The 13,126-nt window shown below is 48.3% G+C and overlaps 1 protein-coding gene across 1 annotated transcript; it reads left to right on the forward strand.

Annotated features, from left to right (window-relative positions):
- The first annotated feature begins 5,816 nt into the window (after nucleotides 1–5,816).
- NR0B2 (nuclear receptor subfamily 0 group B member 2) lies at nucleotides 5,817–7,853 on the forward strand. The gene is made up of 2 exons (XM_019432546.2): nucleotides 5,817–6,415; nucleotides 7,218–7,853. The coding sequence occupies exons 1-2, from the start codon at nucleotides 5,875–5,877 to the stop codon at nucleotides 7,514–7,516; spliced, it is 840 nt and encodes a 279-aa protein (XP_019288091.2). The 5' UTR covers nucleotides 5,817–5,874; the 3' UTR covers nucleotides 7,517–7,853.
- Nucleotides 7,854–13,126: the final 5,273 nt, after the last annotated feature.

Genomic DNA, 13,126 nt, shown 5'->3' on the forward strand with positions numbered 1-13,126 from the left:
TTGCTCCCTCTTCCTTCTGGAAACATTCCCCCCACCCCCCGCCCCCACCCGGCCTTCAGGCCATACACAGGTCTCAGAAAACACAGCTCTCCACGGTGAGAAAAAAAAAAATACAAGACTTGGAGCACCCGCTGGCTCAGTCAGAAGAGCATATGACTCTTGATCTCAGGGTTGTATGTTCCAGCCCCAAATTGGGTAGAGATTGCCTAAAAATAAAATCTTAACAAAAAAAATCCAAGATGTATCTTTTTAATGTTTATTTAATGTTTTGAGAGACAGAACACAAGCGGGGGAGGGGCAGAGAGAGAGAGAGAGAGAGAGACACAGTATCCAAAGGAGGCTCCAGGCACTGAGCTGTCAGCGCAGAACCCTATGCGGGGCTCAAACCCACAAACCTTGAGATCATGACCTGAGCCCAAGTCGGTCGCTTAACACACTGAGCCACCCAGGCGCCCCAAAAAACCCAAGCTCTAAAACCTTGGAGTCCAGCTTTACATGACCACCCCCCACAGAGGGGTCTCCTTCTCCTCCTCCTCCACTGCCTCCTTTAGAAAATGAGGGTGAAAGCAAGAGCAATAATAATGACCACTGCCCTTCCTTTACTGAGCACTTGCTGTGTGCCAGGCTCTTTGTGTCCTGAAAAACACCTAGGAAAGGCATTATTAGAGGCAGATTTTCCGTGAATCTAATGAAACTTGAACCTCAGCGTCCTTCACTTGCACATCCAATGCCTTGGGGAGAGGCTGGGCAAGGTCTTCTTTATATAGATATAGATATAGATATAGATATAGATATAGATATAGATATAGATATAGATATAGATATAGATGTTTTATAGATGTTTTATAGATGTTTTACAGTTACAGATATTTTACAGTTATAGATATTTTACAGTTATAGATATTTTACAGTTATAGATATTTTATAGACATATTTTATAGATATAGATATTTTATAGATAGATATAAATACTCATAGTTCATGAGTTCAAGTTTGAGCCCCGCATTGGACTCTGAGCTAACAGTATGGAACCTGCTTGGGATTCTGTCTCCCTCTCTCTCTGCCCCTCCCCTGTGCACTCTCTCTCAAAATAAATTAAAGCTTTAATATATATATTCTTTTTATTTTGCAAAAATAAAAAGCTTAAATTATAATTGCTCAAGACCACTGTTTGCCCTGTTTTTTGCCCACTCTATCCCACTTCCCACTATGAGCGATTCCCAAGACACCTGGGAAGAACCTGGGTGGTGGAGGAGAAAGAAGGACAGGTAAAGAGAAGAAGCAAATCTGTACAAAATTCTTTCAATCATCATTAAATTGTCTGTCACTTCATAGTGATGCCGACCCAAAAAGGAAGTTCTCTCCTATAAAGAATACGCAGCATATACAATTATAAATACTCCATGCATAGGGGCGCCTGGGTGGCTCAGTCGGTTGAGCGTCTGACTTCAGCTCAGGTCATCATCTCACAGTCGGTGAGATCGAGCCCCATGTCGGGCTCTGTGCTAACAGCTCAGAGCCTGGAGCCTGCTTTGGATTCTGCGTCTCCCTCTACCTCTGCCCCTCCCCTGCTTGTGCTCTGTCTCTCTCTCTCAAAAAATAAATAAACGTTAAAAAAATTTTTTTAAATAAATACTCCACGCATATATTTCTTTTTTGATAGTAATTACGCAAAGTAGAATTTATCAAAATTCCTACTACAAACCTATAAGCACGACTACAAGTATCAGAAACATCTGTGTGAAGTATCCTGGCTATCAAGAATAAGACATGTTTTTATTCCTAAAAAAGAAAAAAAAAGAATAAAACCTGTTTTTGATCAACCATTCCAGAGGAAAGACAGAATCATCGCTCCATTTTCACTGAAGGAACTTATTTTAAAATTTTTTAAATTTTTTAAAATATTTATTTTTGAGAGAGAGAGCATGAGCAGAGGAGGGGCAGAGAGAGAGGCAGACAGAGGATCCAAAACGGGCTCTGTGCTGACAGCAGAGAGCCCCACGTGGGGCTAGAACTCATGAGTGAGATCATGAACTGAGCCGAAGTCTGACGTTCAACCAAATAAGCCACCCAGGTGCCCCTGAAGAAATAAGGGGGAGGGAGCCACAGTGGCCCAGAGCAAAAGTCAGAGCCCCAGCAGGGTGAGGAAGGTGGCCATATGGCATGGGGTCCAGCAAGGTGAAGAAAGTGTCCCTGAGTGGGAGGGGGCAGCCAGACACAAGCTATCAGAGCCCAAGTGGGGTAAGGAGGGCATTTCATAGGGAATCGGGTGGTGGTAAATATGGGAGACTGATTATAAATAGATCCAATAAGTGAATAAATTCAGAATGATGAAAGCCAGATTTCTCGGTGTTGGAGAAGGGAGTCATAAATATAAAAAGGGGAGAATGAGAATGAACCCTATTATAGTAGATTCGAATTGCAGGTAATAGTCTGAACCCATGTTTTATAGTATGTATAAATAGATATAGAAATAAATATAAGTGTGTGTGTCGGGGGGGGGGGTGTACTCTCCTTAATTCTGGAAGGGCCTGGGAGCAGTGACACCCTCATAACAGTGAGCAAGTCCAGGTTTCTAATTACCCTCCCAGTACCCAGATCATGGTTTTTATTTATTTATTTTTTAATTTTTTTTTAACGTTTACTTATTTTTGAGACAGAGAGAGACAGAGCATGAACGGGGGAGGGTCAGAGAGAGGGAGTCACAGAATCTGAAACAGGCTCCAGGCTCCGAGCTGTCAGCACAGAGCCCTACGCGGGGCTCGAACTCACGGACCGTGAGATCGTGACCTGAGCTGAAGTCGGCCGCTTAACCGACTGAGCCACCCAGGCGCCCCCAGATCATGGTTTTTAAATACTACTCTCCACTAAAAGATTGAACCAGAGCTTCTTGGAGTACTGGTTGATTGCAGGGGCTTGAAAAGAGGTATCTGCTTAGACCGGAAAACAAAGGATGTTCAAAGAATGATGGGGTATGACAAAAGGACAGACTCCAGCTTGAAAGAGCTCCCGTGGGCCAAATCTGTGACAAGCTGAGCATTCAAATAAATAACGATAGTAACAGATTACAAGCCACTAAACAAAATAGGAGAACATGAGTTCATAAATAAATACACACATACATACATTCAAACTATGAGAAGGTATGTATCTACATTTTCAAAATACCTCCTCGCAAACTACAGATTCATTACAAAGGGGAAGAGAGTAAGTATAGTGGAGAGGCCTGGCAGACATCACCTTACTCGGGTGACCAACGAGAACCACAGGACAGATGGAAATGTGTGCTATCTGATAGAATGAATCAAGAACACCTCACTTCTGTGATATTCCTGCTAAAGGTACATAATCTGAGTCTAATCACAAGGAAGCCTTAGACAAACCCAAAATTGAGAGCCTTGCTACAAACTAACTACAACTCTTCAAAAGCGTCAAGGTCGTGAAAGGCAAGGAAAGACTGAGGGACTTTTCCTGACTGACAGAGACTAAAGAGACATGACAAATGCAGCGTTGAGATTGTGGACGGAGCCCTGTCTCTGGAATACTTCCTCTAGAGCATTTGCTGAAGCTTAAGCGAGGTCTGAGATTAGATGGGAAATGGAAGGGAAGAGGCAAGCAAAGAATGTGCAGCTAAAACACGTAGGCAAATACCGTCAAGCAATTAATCAAAGTATTGTGTTATTCTCCCGGGTTTGTGACATTCATGTTTTTCTGTCAGCTTATTTTAGTTTGTAATTGGCAGAGATTAGTTTTCTCATTTTATTAAAAAAATTTTTTTTTAATTTTGGGGGGCACCTGGGTGGCTCAGTCGGTTGAGTATCTGACTTTGGTCAGGTCATGATCTCACAGTTCGTGAGTTCAAGCCCTGCATCAGGCTCACTGCTGTCAGTGCATAGCCCTCTTTGGATCCTCTGACCAACGCTTCCCCCCTCTCCTCCCTCACTTACACTCTTTCTCCTAAAAAGAAATAAGCATTTAAAAAACAAAGATTTTTTTTTAATTTTTAAATAATCTCTACACCCAACATGGGGCTCAAACTTAAAACCCCAAGATCAAAAGTCACATGCTCTACCTACTGACTGAGTCAGCCAGGCCCCCCCCCATGTTTTCTCACTTTAAATATTCACTTTCATACCTGATTTTCTATTCCTAAAGAGGACCTTCCAAATTGTAGAAGCTTCAGGGCCCATAAACTCAATATGCACTATTGGCCTTTCTTGTACCTTTTAAAGATGAGGAAACTGAGGCACAGCAATGTAAAGTGACTTGCCCAATGACGCTAAGTGATGGGGCAGGATTTGAACCCGAGGAGTCTGACTCCGGTCTCCTTTGAGGGGATGCTGAAGAGGTTTCAGTTGTGGAAGGTTGTGGAAGGAACTTTACAAATGTAAGGATTAAGATTATTCACAATCGAATGAAAGATGTGCACCTGTTTGTCTGCTGGGGCTTGGTTCCTTAGGCAGAGGAAAGGGAGGAGCAAAGTCCTCCTACCGAATGCCAGAAACTGCTTAGAATTTCACATCTAGGACCTCACTGTGTTGTTGTCCCAGATGAAGCTCCTAAGGCCCACAGAGATTAAGGGATCAGCCCAAGGTCACACAACTGGAAAAGGACAGAGCCAGGAGCAAATGCCAGGGATGGTGATGGCTGTCCAACCGTGTGCTATAGCAGAAGGCTTGCCAAGCTGGGCTTGCCAAGGTCCATGAACACAACACAGCCGAGGACCTTCCCACCCTCTCCTCGACCCCATGCCCCACCGTCCTGAGACAGATGCCCGGGACAGAGTTGCCACGTGGCTGGCGGCAGAGCAGCGTTTCTGCCCGGATCATAAGTCGGCAATATCTGTGGACCAGGTAGCTGCGAGGTGGAGACCCGGGTAGCCACCAGCTCTGGAAAACTTAGGCCACACAGATCTGGCTGAACAACTGGGCCAGCGGATCCAGGGGAACAAGCGAGGACTTTGGAGTCAGACAGATCTGGGCTCTGTCTCTTCTTGGTGGTGTGACCTTGGGCAAGTCACTTCACCTCTTTGAGTTTCAAAAAGTAAGAATCTTGCCTCATAGGCAACCTCTAATATTAGACTGGAAAGTTCTTGGCCCACAGGAGGTGCTCAGTAAGTAGCAGCCATATTTCAATATTGTTCCGGGAGGGTTTCTCAGCAGACACAGCCTTTTGGGAGCTTTAGGAATCCAGGCTGAGGAGAGAGAGTTCTTCAGGACCTTATTTCTGCAGGCCCCCAGAACTGGAGTCAGAGGAGGGAGGCCTCCTAGTGTGCACAGTGGGCAAAGTCCTCCCGGCCCCCCAGGGTCCTGGCTCCCTTCCCTGCAGCCTGTTCCTTACCAACAACAGGAGCAAAGCCCCAAGGTTAGGCAAACAAGTCAGTGATAAGGCACTTCCAGGTTGGGCCTTGCATTCAAGGCTTGTCCAGCTCTGGGGTTGGCTTCCCAGCTTAGTGAGAGTCCGACAGGCACCAATAGGGAAACCTGCCATGACCACCTGCTGATGGTGCACCTGAGGCCTTGGTGCCCTGGTACAGCCTGGGTTAATGACCTTGTTTATCCACTTGAGTCATCCGATAAGGGGCAGTCGGGCCAGCCGGGCCAGCGAGCAGGCAGTGCTGTACCCTGCATAGGCTGCTTCATTGACTAAAGTGATATCAGGGCCACGTGGAGCTCCCAAAGCCCCCTCCCCCACCACTTCCCCACCAATCCTGCAGGGTCAGTGCAGTGTTTCTTTTTTTTTCAATGAACATGACTTCTGGAGTCAAGGTTGTCAGGCTGTTCCCCCCTCCCTCCCACTGGGGTTATAAATAGCACCCACAGCGCAGAGCAGAGGGCGGGAGAGCTGGGAGGAAGGAGGAACAGATCCCCAACCATGAGTTCGAGCCAGCCAGGGACCTGCTCGTGTCGGGGTGCTGCAGGCCGCCCGGCCATTCTGTACGCACTTCTGAGCCCTAGCCTCAGGGCCAGGCCCTCTGTGCCCCCAGCCCGTAGTCATTGCCTGTGCAGGCAGCACCGGCCTGTCCAGCTGTGTGCTCCCCATCGCACCTGCCGGGAAGCCTTGGATGTTCTGGCCAGAACAGTGGTCTTCCTCAGGAACCTGCCGTCCTTCTGCCAGCTGCCCCCCCAGGATCAGCAGCGGCTGCTGCGGGGCTGCTGGGGTCCCCTCTTCCTGCTGGGGTTGGCCCAAGACACTGTGACTTTCGAGGTGGCCGAGGCACCAGTTCCCAGCATACTCAAGAAGATCTTGCTGGAGGAGCCCAGCAGCAGCTCAGGCAGCGGCCAGCTGCCAGATCGACCCCAGCCCTCGCTGGCTGCGGTACAGTGGCTTCAGTGCTGCCTGGAGTCCTTCTGGAGCCTGCAGCTGGGCCCCAAGGAATATGCCTACCTGAAAGAGACCATCCTCTTCAATCCTGGTGAGCTTCTAGACACTCCTGGGGCCCAGCCAGGGAAGGCACCTGCTAAGGGCTTCACGTCCGTTATCTCTTTGGGTCCTCATTATCACCAAAAAGCCACCTCACAAAAGAGGCTCAGAGAGGTTAAGTGATTTGCTGAACGTCCACACAGCCAGGTAGGGGCAAAACAGGGATGGGAACTTAGGTTTATTCATTCCCAAGACTAGCCCTGGCCACTCTATCTAAGAAAGTGTCCTGACCCTCAGGGAAGGTGGGAGTTGGGGGCGGGAAGATGGGCAGACACAGCTGTGCCTCCGTCACAAAAAATTCTGTAGGTTCAGGAGGACCCCATAGAGAAGAATGGAAATGTGAGATGAGAATTCCTCCCCAAAAAGCCCTAGTGGAATATCTAAATTATAGTAACTATGGTGATAGTAATGAATATTCATATTATGCCTACCATATGTTAGGCTCAATTATAAGGGTTTTGCATAGACTAGCTGATTTAAACTTCATAACATACCTAGGAGATAGGTACTATTATCTCCATTTTACGGACGAGGAAACTGAGGCACAGAGATTAATTTATCCAAGGCCATGCCACTGATAAGTGACAGTGCGGGATTCAAACCCAGGCAGCCTGGCTCTTACCCATTACTCTGGGCTGTCCCACAAATGGACGGATAAATAAAATGATAAATAAATAAATGGGGGAGGTAGTAACAGGGCCTCAAAGGCCAACCCCGCAACCTCAGGGCTTGGGCCAGGATTGCTGCCTGGGAGTGGGGTACTCACCAGCCCTCTTCACCTTCTCTGCCCACAGGTGTGCCGGGCCTCCACGCCTCCTCCCACGTTGGACACCTGCAGCAAAAGGCTCATCATGCTCTGTGCAAGGCCCTGGAGACCTGGTGCCCAGCAGGCCAGGGCCGCTTGGCCCGTGTCCTCCTCACAGCCTCCACCCTCAAGTCCATTCCGCCCAGCCTGCTTGGGGACCTCTTCTTTCGCCCTATTGTTGGAGACACTGACATCGCTGGCCTCCTCGAGGACATGCTTTTGCTGAGCCAACCTGTTCCAGCCCAGGCAGAGATCAAGTGTAGGTTGGGCGGAGGCTGGCAGCGCTGATTTGGCCCAGCTGTTCCCGGGGGTGGCCTAATGCTCCCAGAGGAGGCAAGTCTGTATAGGCAGCGCTTCTGGAGTAATCTGGTCCTCGCCCAACAAGATGGGCTTTGGGGCTCCGCACTCACCACACCTGTCCCCTTGGCCGTCCTTGGTTTGACATGGTGCTCCAGCTCTCTGGCCATCCCTTAGTGATTCCTAGAGCCTCTGGGCCAAGATTCCTGTCCCCTCCCGAGGTGGGGATGGAAGCTTAGATGACCCGTTGGGCCAAGAGTCCTAATGACTTTGTACAGAACTTATCTAAGTTATTGGTTTTTGTAATAAAAGGCATGACACCCTTGGAGCCTGACACTGTAATTTGTGCATGTGGAAGGGACTGTCCCACCTCCAGGGTCTACCCTGCCCCTATCAGAAGGAGTCCAAGAGAAAGAAACCGTAAGGAGTGTTGGAGCCACTCAGGGAGCTGGGATATTAATTTTTCGGTGTGGAATGCTTATTTCATTTTGGGGGATGAGATTTATTTTGTACAGGTCTGAATCCAGGGGATGGGATCGGTTCAGGACCCCCTTACTTCCTGGCATTTATCTTTGGGGCTGGGGGTGTCTCTCCCTCTCCCCAAATCCGCTACTGACCCCTCCCTTGACCTCTGACCCCTACAGGCTCCCTCTCACCTCAACGAGCGTCAGATCACAGCCAGTGAGGAATATGAAGCAGTCCATTCCTAAACTAAAACAGACAAGGTCACTGGAATTCCTGCAGTTTGGGGTCGCTCACTTCCACCACCCCTGCTGATGACAGAAGAGGATAGTCCACTGCTCTCCCAATGGGAGGGGCAAGGGCATCTAGGGTTGACCTGGTGCAGCTGCTTGGAGGCCAAGCCTGGCTGAGGTTTAGCTGCCACACCAGATGTTCAAGTCTGAGACACTTCCATGGCAGTTAGTTCACAGATACTGCCCTGAGCTCCCCCCTACCCCCGAGTTCCCTTCCGTGGCCCCCCCGTCCCAGCCCTTCTCCTGGAATCCACTCTCATTGGCCACAACTAGAGGGGCAATGCTTGGCATAGCCATGGCCTTCAGGACCGCTCCATTCAGTGCATGGCTTGTGTCTGTTCTGATTGGTCAATGTCTGGCCCTCAGTGTTTGTTAAATATTTTGAATATCACCCAGGTTAGGGTAACTGACCTGTAGGCAGGAGGGAATGATAACAACATATATGCCTATAGGACCCCCTTTCAGGCCTCCCTCCTTCTTTAGCAATAAGGCCTGCCCCTACCAGTCCTACCCCCTTCACCACCAGTTTGGATTCTCTTCATGGGGCCAAGTTAATTATTGCTCAATGAGAGGTCATTCACTCAGGGACAACAGTTGAAGAGTTGTCATTCAGGCCTCTGCTGAAGGCCCCCAGGATACGGACCACAGGGAACTAACCATATACCCATTCTGGGCGCCCAGTGCCACAGCAAGGGCACCCCATCCCTTACCCAATCACCTACTCACCACTCAGACACCCAGAGTGACAGAAACGCACAGCTCACACCCTACAACAAAGATACATACAACTCAGACCTACAGCTCTCTCTCTGTTTCTGTCTCTGTCTCTGTCTCTGTCTCTGTCTCTCTCTCTCTCTCTCACACACACACACACACACACACACACACACACACACACAAAGACGTACAAGTCAGACACACCTACAGACCCATAAAACAGAACCACCATCCACTCACACACAGCATGGAAAAGCACAGCCAAGATGCACTCACTCAGTGACATACAGCAGACCCAAACACAGGACAATAGAGACATGCACCCGAGCCAGATGTTGACACATACATCCCTATGCCCAAGGGTGGGGCACACGCTATGGAGACACCCTCCCACTGGGGAATGTTCTCCATGTTCTGTAGGTCACAGGAAAGAGAACAGTGGCCCCCAAAGTAAGCAGACCTGTGTCTGCACATCTTCATGGTCTACGCAGAGCCTGCTAATCCAGCCCCAAACTGCCTGGCATTTGGGGCCTCAGCTAACCAATCACCCCCTTTCCCCATGGTGACCCCCAACATCTACCTTCCTCTCAGACAGGCCATTTGCTCAACAGCTCCCCCAAGCCAGGACGTAATCAAATTCCCAAATAGAAGCATCCTTTAGAACCCAGAACAGGCCCTGCATTCCTTTGCCCCCTAACCTCCCGCCAGAACTCCCCAACTCAGACCTTGGGCCGCCAGTCACCTCTCCCTGCCCTGCCCTTCCCAGCACTTGGACAGACACCGCCCATTTCACCTTGCAAATGCATGAGGCAACTCTTCTAAGAGCAGATGCCTTGTCTCCCCATAGGAGCCAAATTCAGAGGATTCCTGGATTTCAGGTCATTCTATCTTCTATGTTCCTTCAGTAACTGCCTCTGTCAGTTTACTGTTGCACCTCTCTGAACCTGCAGGCTGGATCTTTCTGCCCTTTCCTCCTCCAACCGTGAACAGCCATTAGAAAGTGCTCCTCTCCGCTACCCACCCCAGCCTTTTCCCTCAACTTATCTAATGTTTCCATCATCCAAATAGCTTCCCTGATTAGCCCTATCTTCCTCCTTCGCAAACTTCTTCCCTACCCCTCCACATGGTTATGGAGCTATACTTCTGTTTCTCATCTGTATCTCTTGTGTTGCTCCCTGTGCCCTGTCCAAACCTTCTGCAAGGAAGATAAAGACAAATCTAGCAAGACTAAAGAGAGAATTATAATACAATGTAATATGAGCAAGAATGCTTTCTCCATGAGACAGCAGGCCTTCCAAAGGTGGGGGACAGTGTTCCATTATCAGCAGCTTACAAGTGGGAATTGTGTCTCATAACCAGAGAGGGAAGAGGACGAAACAGGCTCAGACAGGGTGTGCAACTTACTCAATGACTGATCACTATCTGTGCTGAGATTTGAACTCAGGCCTGTGTGACTGTGGAGGCCAGGCCCTTGCCACCAGCATAGGCTGGCATGAGTCATGGCCAGGAGCAGGCTGTCTGGAGCCAGCTCAGCCACTGTTTACTGACCATCAGCCATGATCCCTGTGCTCAGGCCCAGCCAGGGATGACTCACTAGGAATCAGGAGAGTGGCTGTGGCTCTGGGTCAGCGTTGGGTGCCATTTTATTATCACCATCATCTCTACCTTTATTAGCCTAATCACTGACTGCTTATTAAGCAGTCAGGCACTGAGCTGATGTGTGCTGTGTCATGTGCCAATACACCCTGACTTTCGGTGTCATAGAACCTGGGATACCAGCAAAAAGCCAACACCCAGTATCCATCCATCCATTCATGCCATTATTCAACATCTCTCTTGATGATCACTTGTACTAGACCTTGTGCTAGATGCTAAGGGGCACAAAATACACAAGATACAGTCCCTGCATTCACTGAACATCCTGTCATTGGCAGAGAGAGACACATAAGTAATTGTAACACAGAGTGATCTGAAATGTGATAGAGGTATATTCAATGGGCAGCAGGAGCTCAGAAGAGGGAGGGACTAAATCTGCCTGGCAGTGGAATAATGCTTCAGCCAAGTGGTCACTGCTCTGAGCTAAAGAGAATGAATAGGGGTTTGCCAGGTAACCAAGGGATGGACATTCCAGATAGAGGGAATGACAGGCGCAAAATCAGAGAGGTGACAGAGAGCAAGGGGTTCAGGTAACTGCAGATGGTCTGGGAGCAACTTGGGCCCAGGGCAGCAAGAGATGGGCCTAGAAAGGTGGACAGGGACCATGTCACAGAACAAGGCAGCAGAGAAAGGCAATCCCAGTGAAACCGATGGAGGCAACAAGGCTAAAATCCCAGGGGAATCAGGTTTAAAGAGGATTATTCATTCATTCCTGGCAGGTCATTCTAGGTGACTACTAAATAATAACCAGCTAACATATATTGAGAGCGATGCTCTCAACATATTACATGGGTTCCATTGTTCAATTCTCACAATAACTGTGAGGGAATCATCATCATTGTCTCTATTTTACAAATGAAGAAACTGAGGCACAGAGAGGTTAAGCGACTTGCTCAATGTTACACAGTTAATAAGTACAGTCAGGATTAAAACTCAAACGGTCTGAACTTTGGCCCTATGCTCTTAGTCACCAGGCTGTCTTGTGTCTTTAAAGGCCAGGGATTATCTGGGGCACCCGGCTGGCTCAGTTGGTGGAACATGCAACTCTGGATCTTAGGGTTGTGAGTTTGAGCCCCACGCTGGGTGTAGAGATTACTGAAAATAAAATCTTTTTTTTTTTTTTTAAAGGCTAGGGATGATCAACTGGAGAATAAATGACAGTACCTACACCCCTTCCCTTCCCCACCACACTACAAGGTGGAACGAGAGGGAAAATGTAGCCTCGGTTACCCTTGGATTTAAGTTTTTGATGAGAAGTCCGGCCTGTGTGTTCCCCCAGGGAAGTGGCCCCCCTTTCCCTGGAGACAGTCCCCAGCCACACCCAATGGCACATTCCCATGTTAGTGCCAGGAATATTCTTTGAATCAGCGGGGATTTACTGAGTCTACCACAGACTGAGTTCTGGAAATTTAGGCCCACAGTGGCAATGGTGTGGAACCGTAAGTGCATACCTTCTTGGGTCAGCTAACAGCGCTTCCCGAGCTCACGTCTTGCTTGCTGTAACGCATTTACTTTTCTATTTTCAGATTTTTCAAAATATGGTTTTAATTCAACCTTTTCTGTATAATATACAGAAAAACACACAAGTCACACAGGTACAGTTTGATGAGTTATCACAAAATGAGCCCCTCCCTGTAAGCACTGCCCAGCTCAAGAAATAGAGCTTTAGCGACACCCCAGAAACCATCATCACCACCGCGCTTCCCCTCCCCGCTAAATGGCATCATGATCCCTGGTTTCCAGCATCATAAGTGAGACTGTTTGCCTGAAACTTTGTATAAATGGAACCGTACAGCATATACTCTTTTGTTTGTCTTTCACTTCCCATTATGTCTGAGAGTCATTCTGACCCATTCACGTTCATTGCCGTAAAGTAGCCCATTACTACACGACAATTCACTTATCCAAGATACTGCTGATGACCCTTTGGTTCATCAAATAATATTTCTTTTTTTTTTTAATGTTTATTTTTGAGACAGAGAGAGACAGGGTGTGAGTGGGGGAGGAGCAGAGAGAGAGAAGGAGACACAGGATCCAAAGCAGGCTCCAGGCTCTGAGCTGTCAGCACAGAGCCCGACGCGGGGCTCGAACCCACAGACCGTGAGATCATGACCTGAGCCGAAGTCAGACGCTTAACTGACTGAGCCACCCAGGTGCCCCTCAAATAATATTTCTGAGACTATTCCTGCACACACCTTTTGGTGCACAGATGTTTGCAGAGCTGATGTTATATAGCAAGAAGTGTCATTACCAAGTCATAGAAGGTGTGCTCAACTTAAGTAGGTCTTGTCAAGTTTTCCAAAATGGGTGTACCAATTTACACTTCCATCAGCAGATTTTAAAATCCAGGTATGTAAAATGATCCTATCCACAATTACCCAGACTCCCATTAGAACTTTTTTTCCCTCGGGGCGCCTGGGTGGCTTGTTGGTTAAGCGTCCGACTTCAGCTCAGGTCATGATCTCACGGTCCG

Source organism: Panthera pardus, unplaced genomic scaffold, assembly GCF_024362965.1.
Source record: "Panthera pardus isolate Hobbes unplaced genomic scaffold, ASM2436296v1 HiC_scaffold_11, whole genome shotgun sequence".
NCBI classification, from domain to species: Eukaryota; Metazoa; Chordata; class Mammalia; order Carnivora; family Felidae; genus Panthera; species Panthera pardus.

Coding starts and splice junctions, on each gene's coding strand:
- NR0B2 (XM_019432546.2), top strand. CDS start 5,875: ATGAGTTCGAGCCAGCCAGGGACCTGCTCGTGTCGGGGTGCTGCAGGC. Junction 6,416..7,217: donor GACCATCCTCTTCAATCCTG/GTGAGCTTCTAG, acceptor CTCTGCCCACAG/GTGTGCCGGGCCTCCACGCC.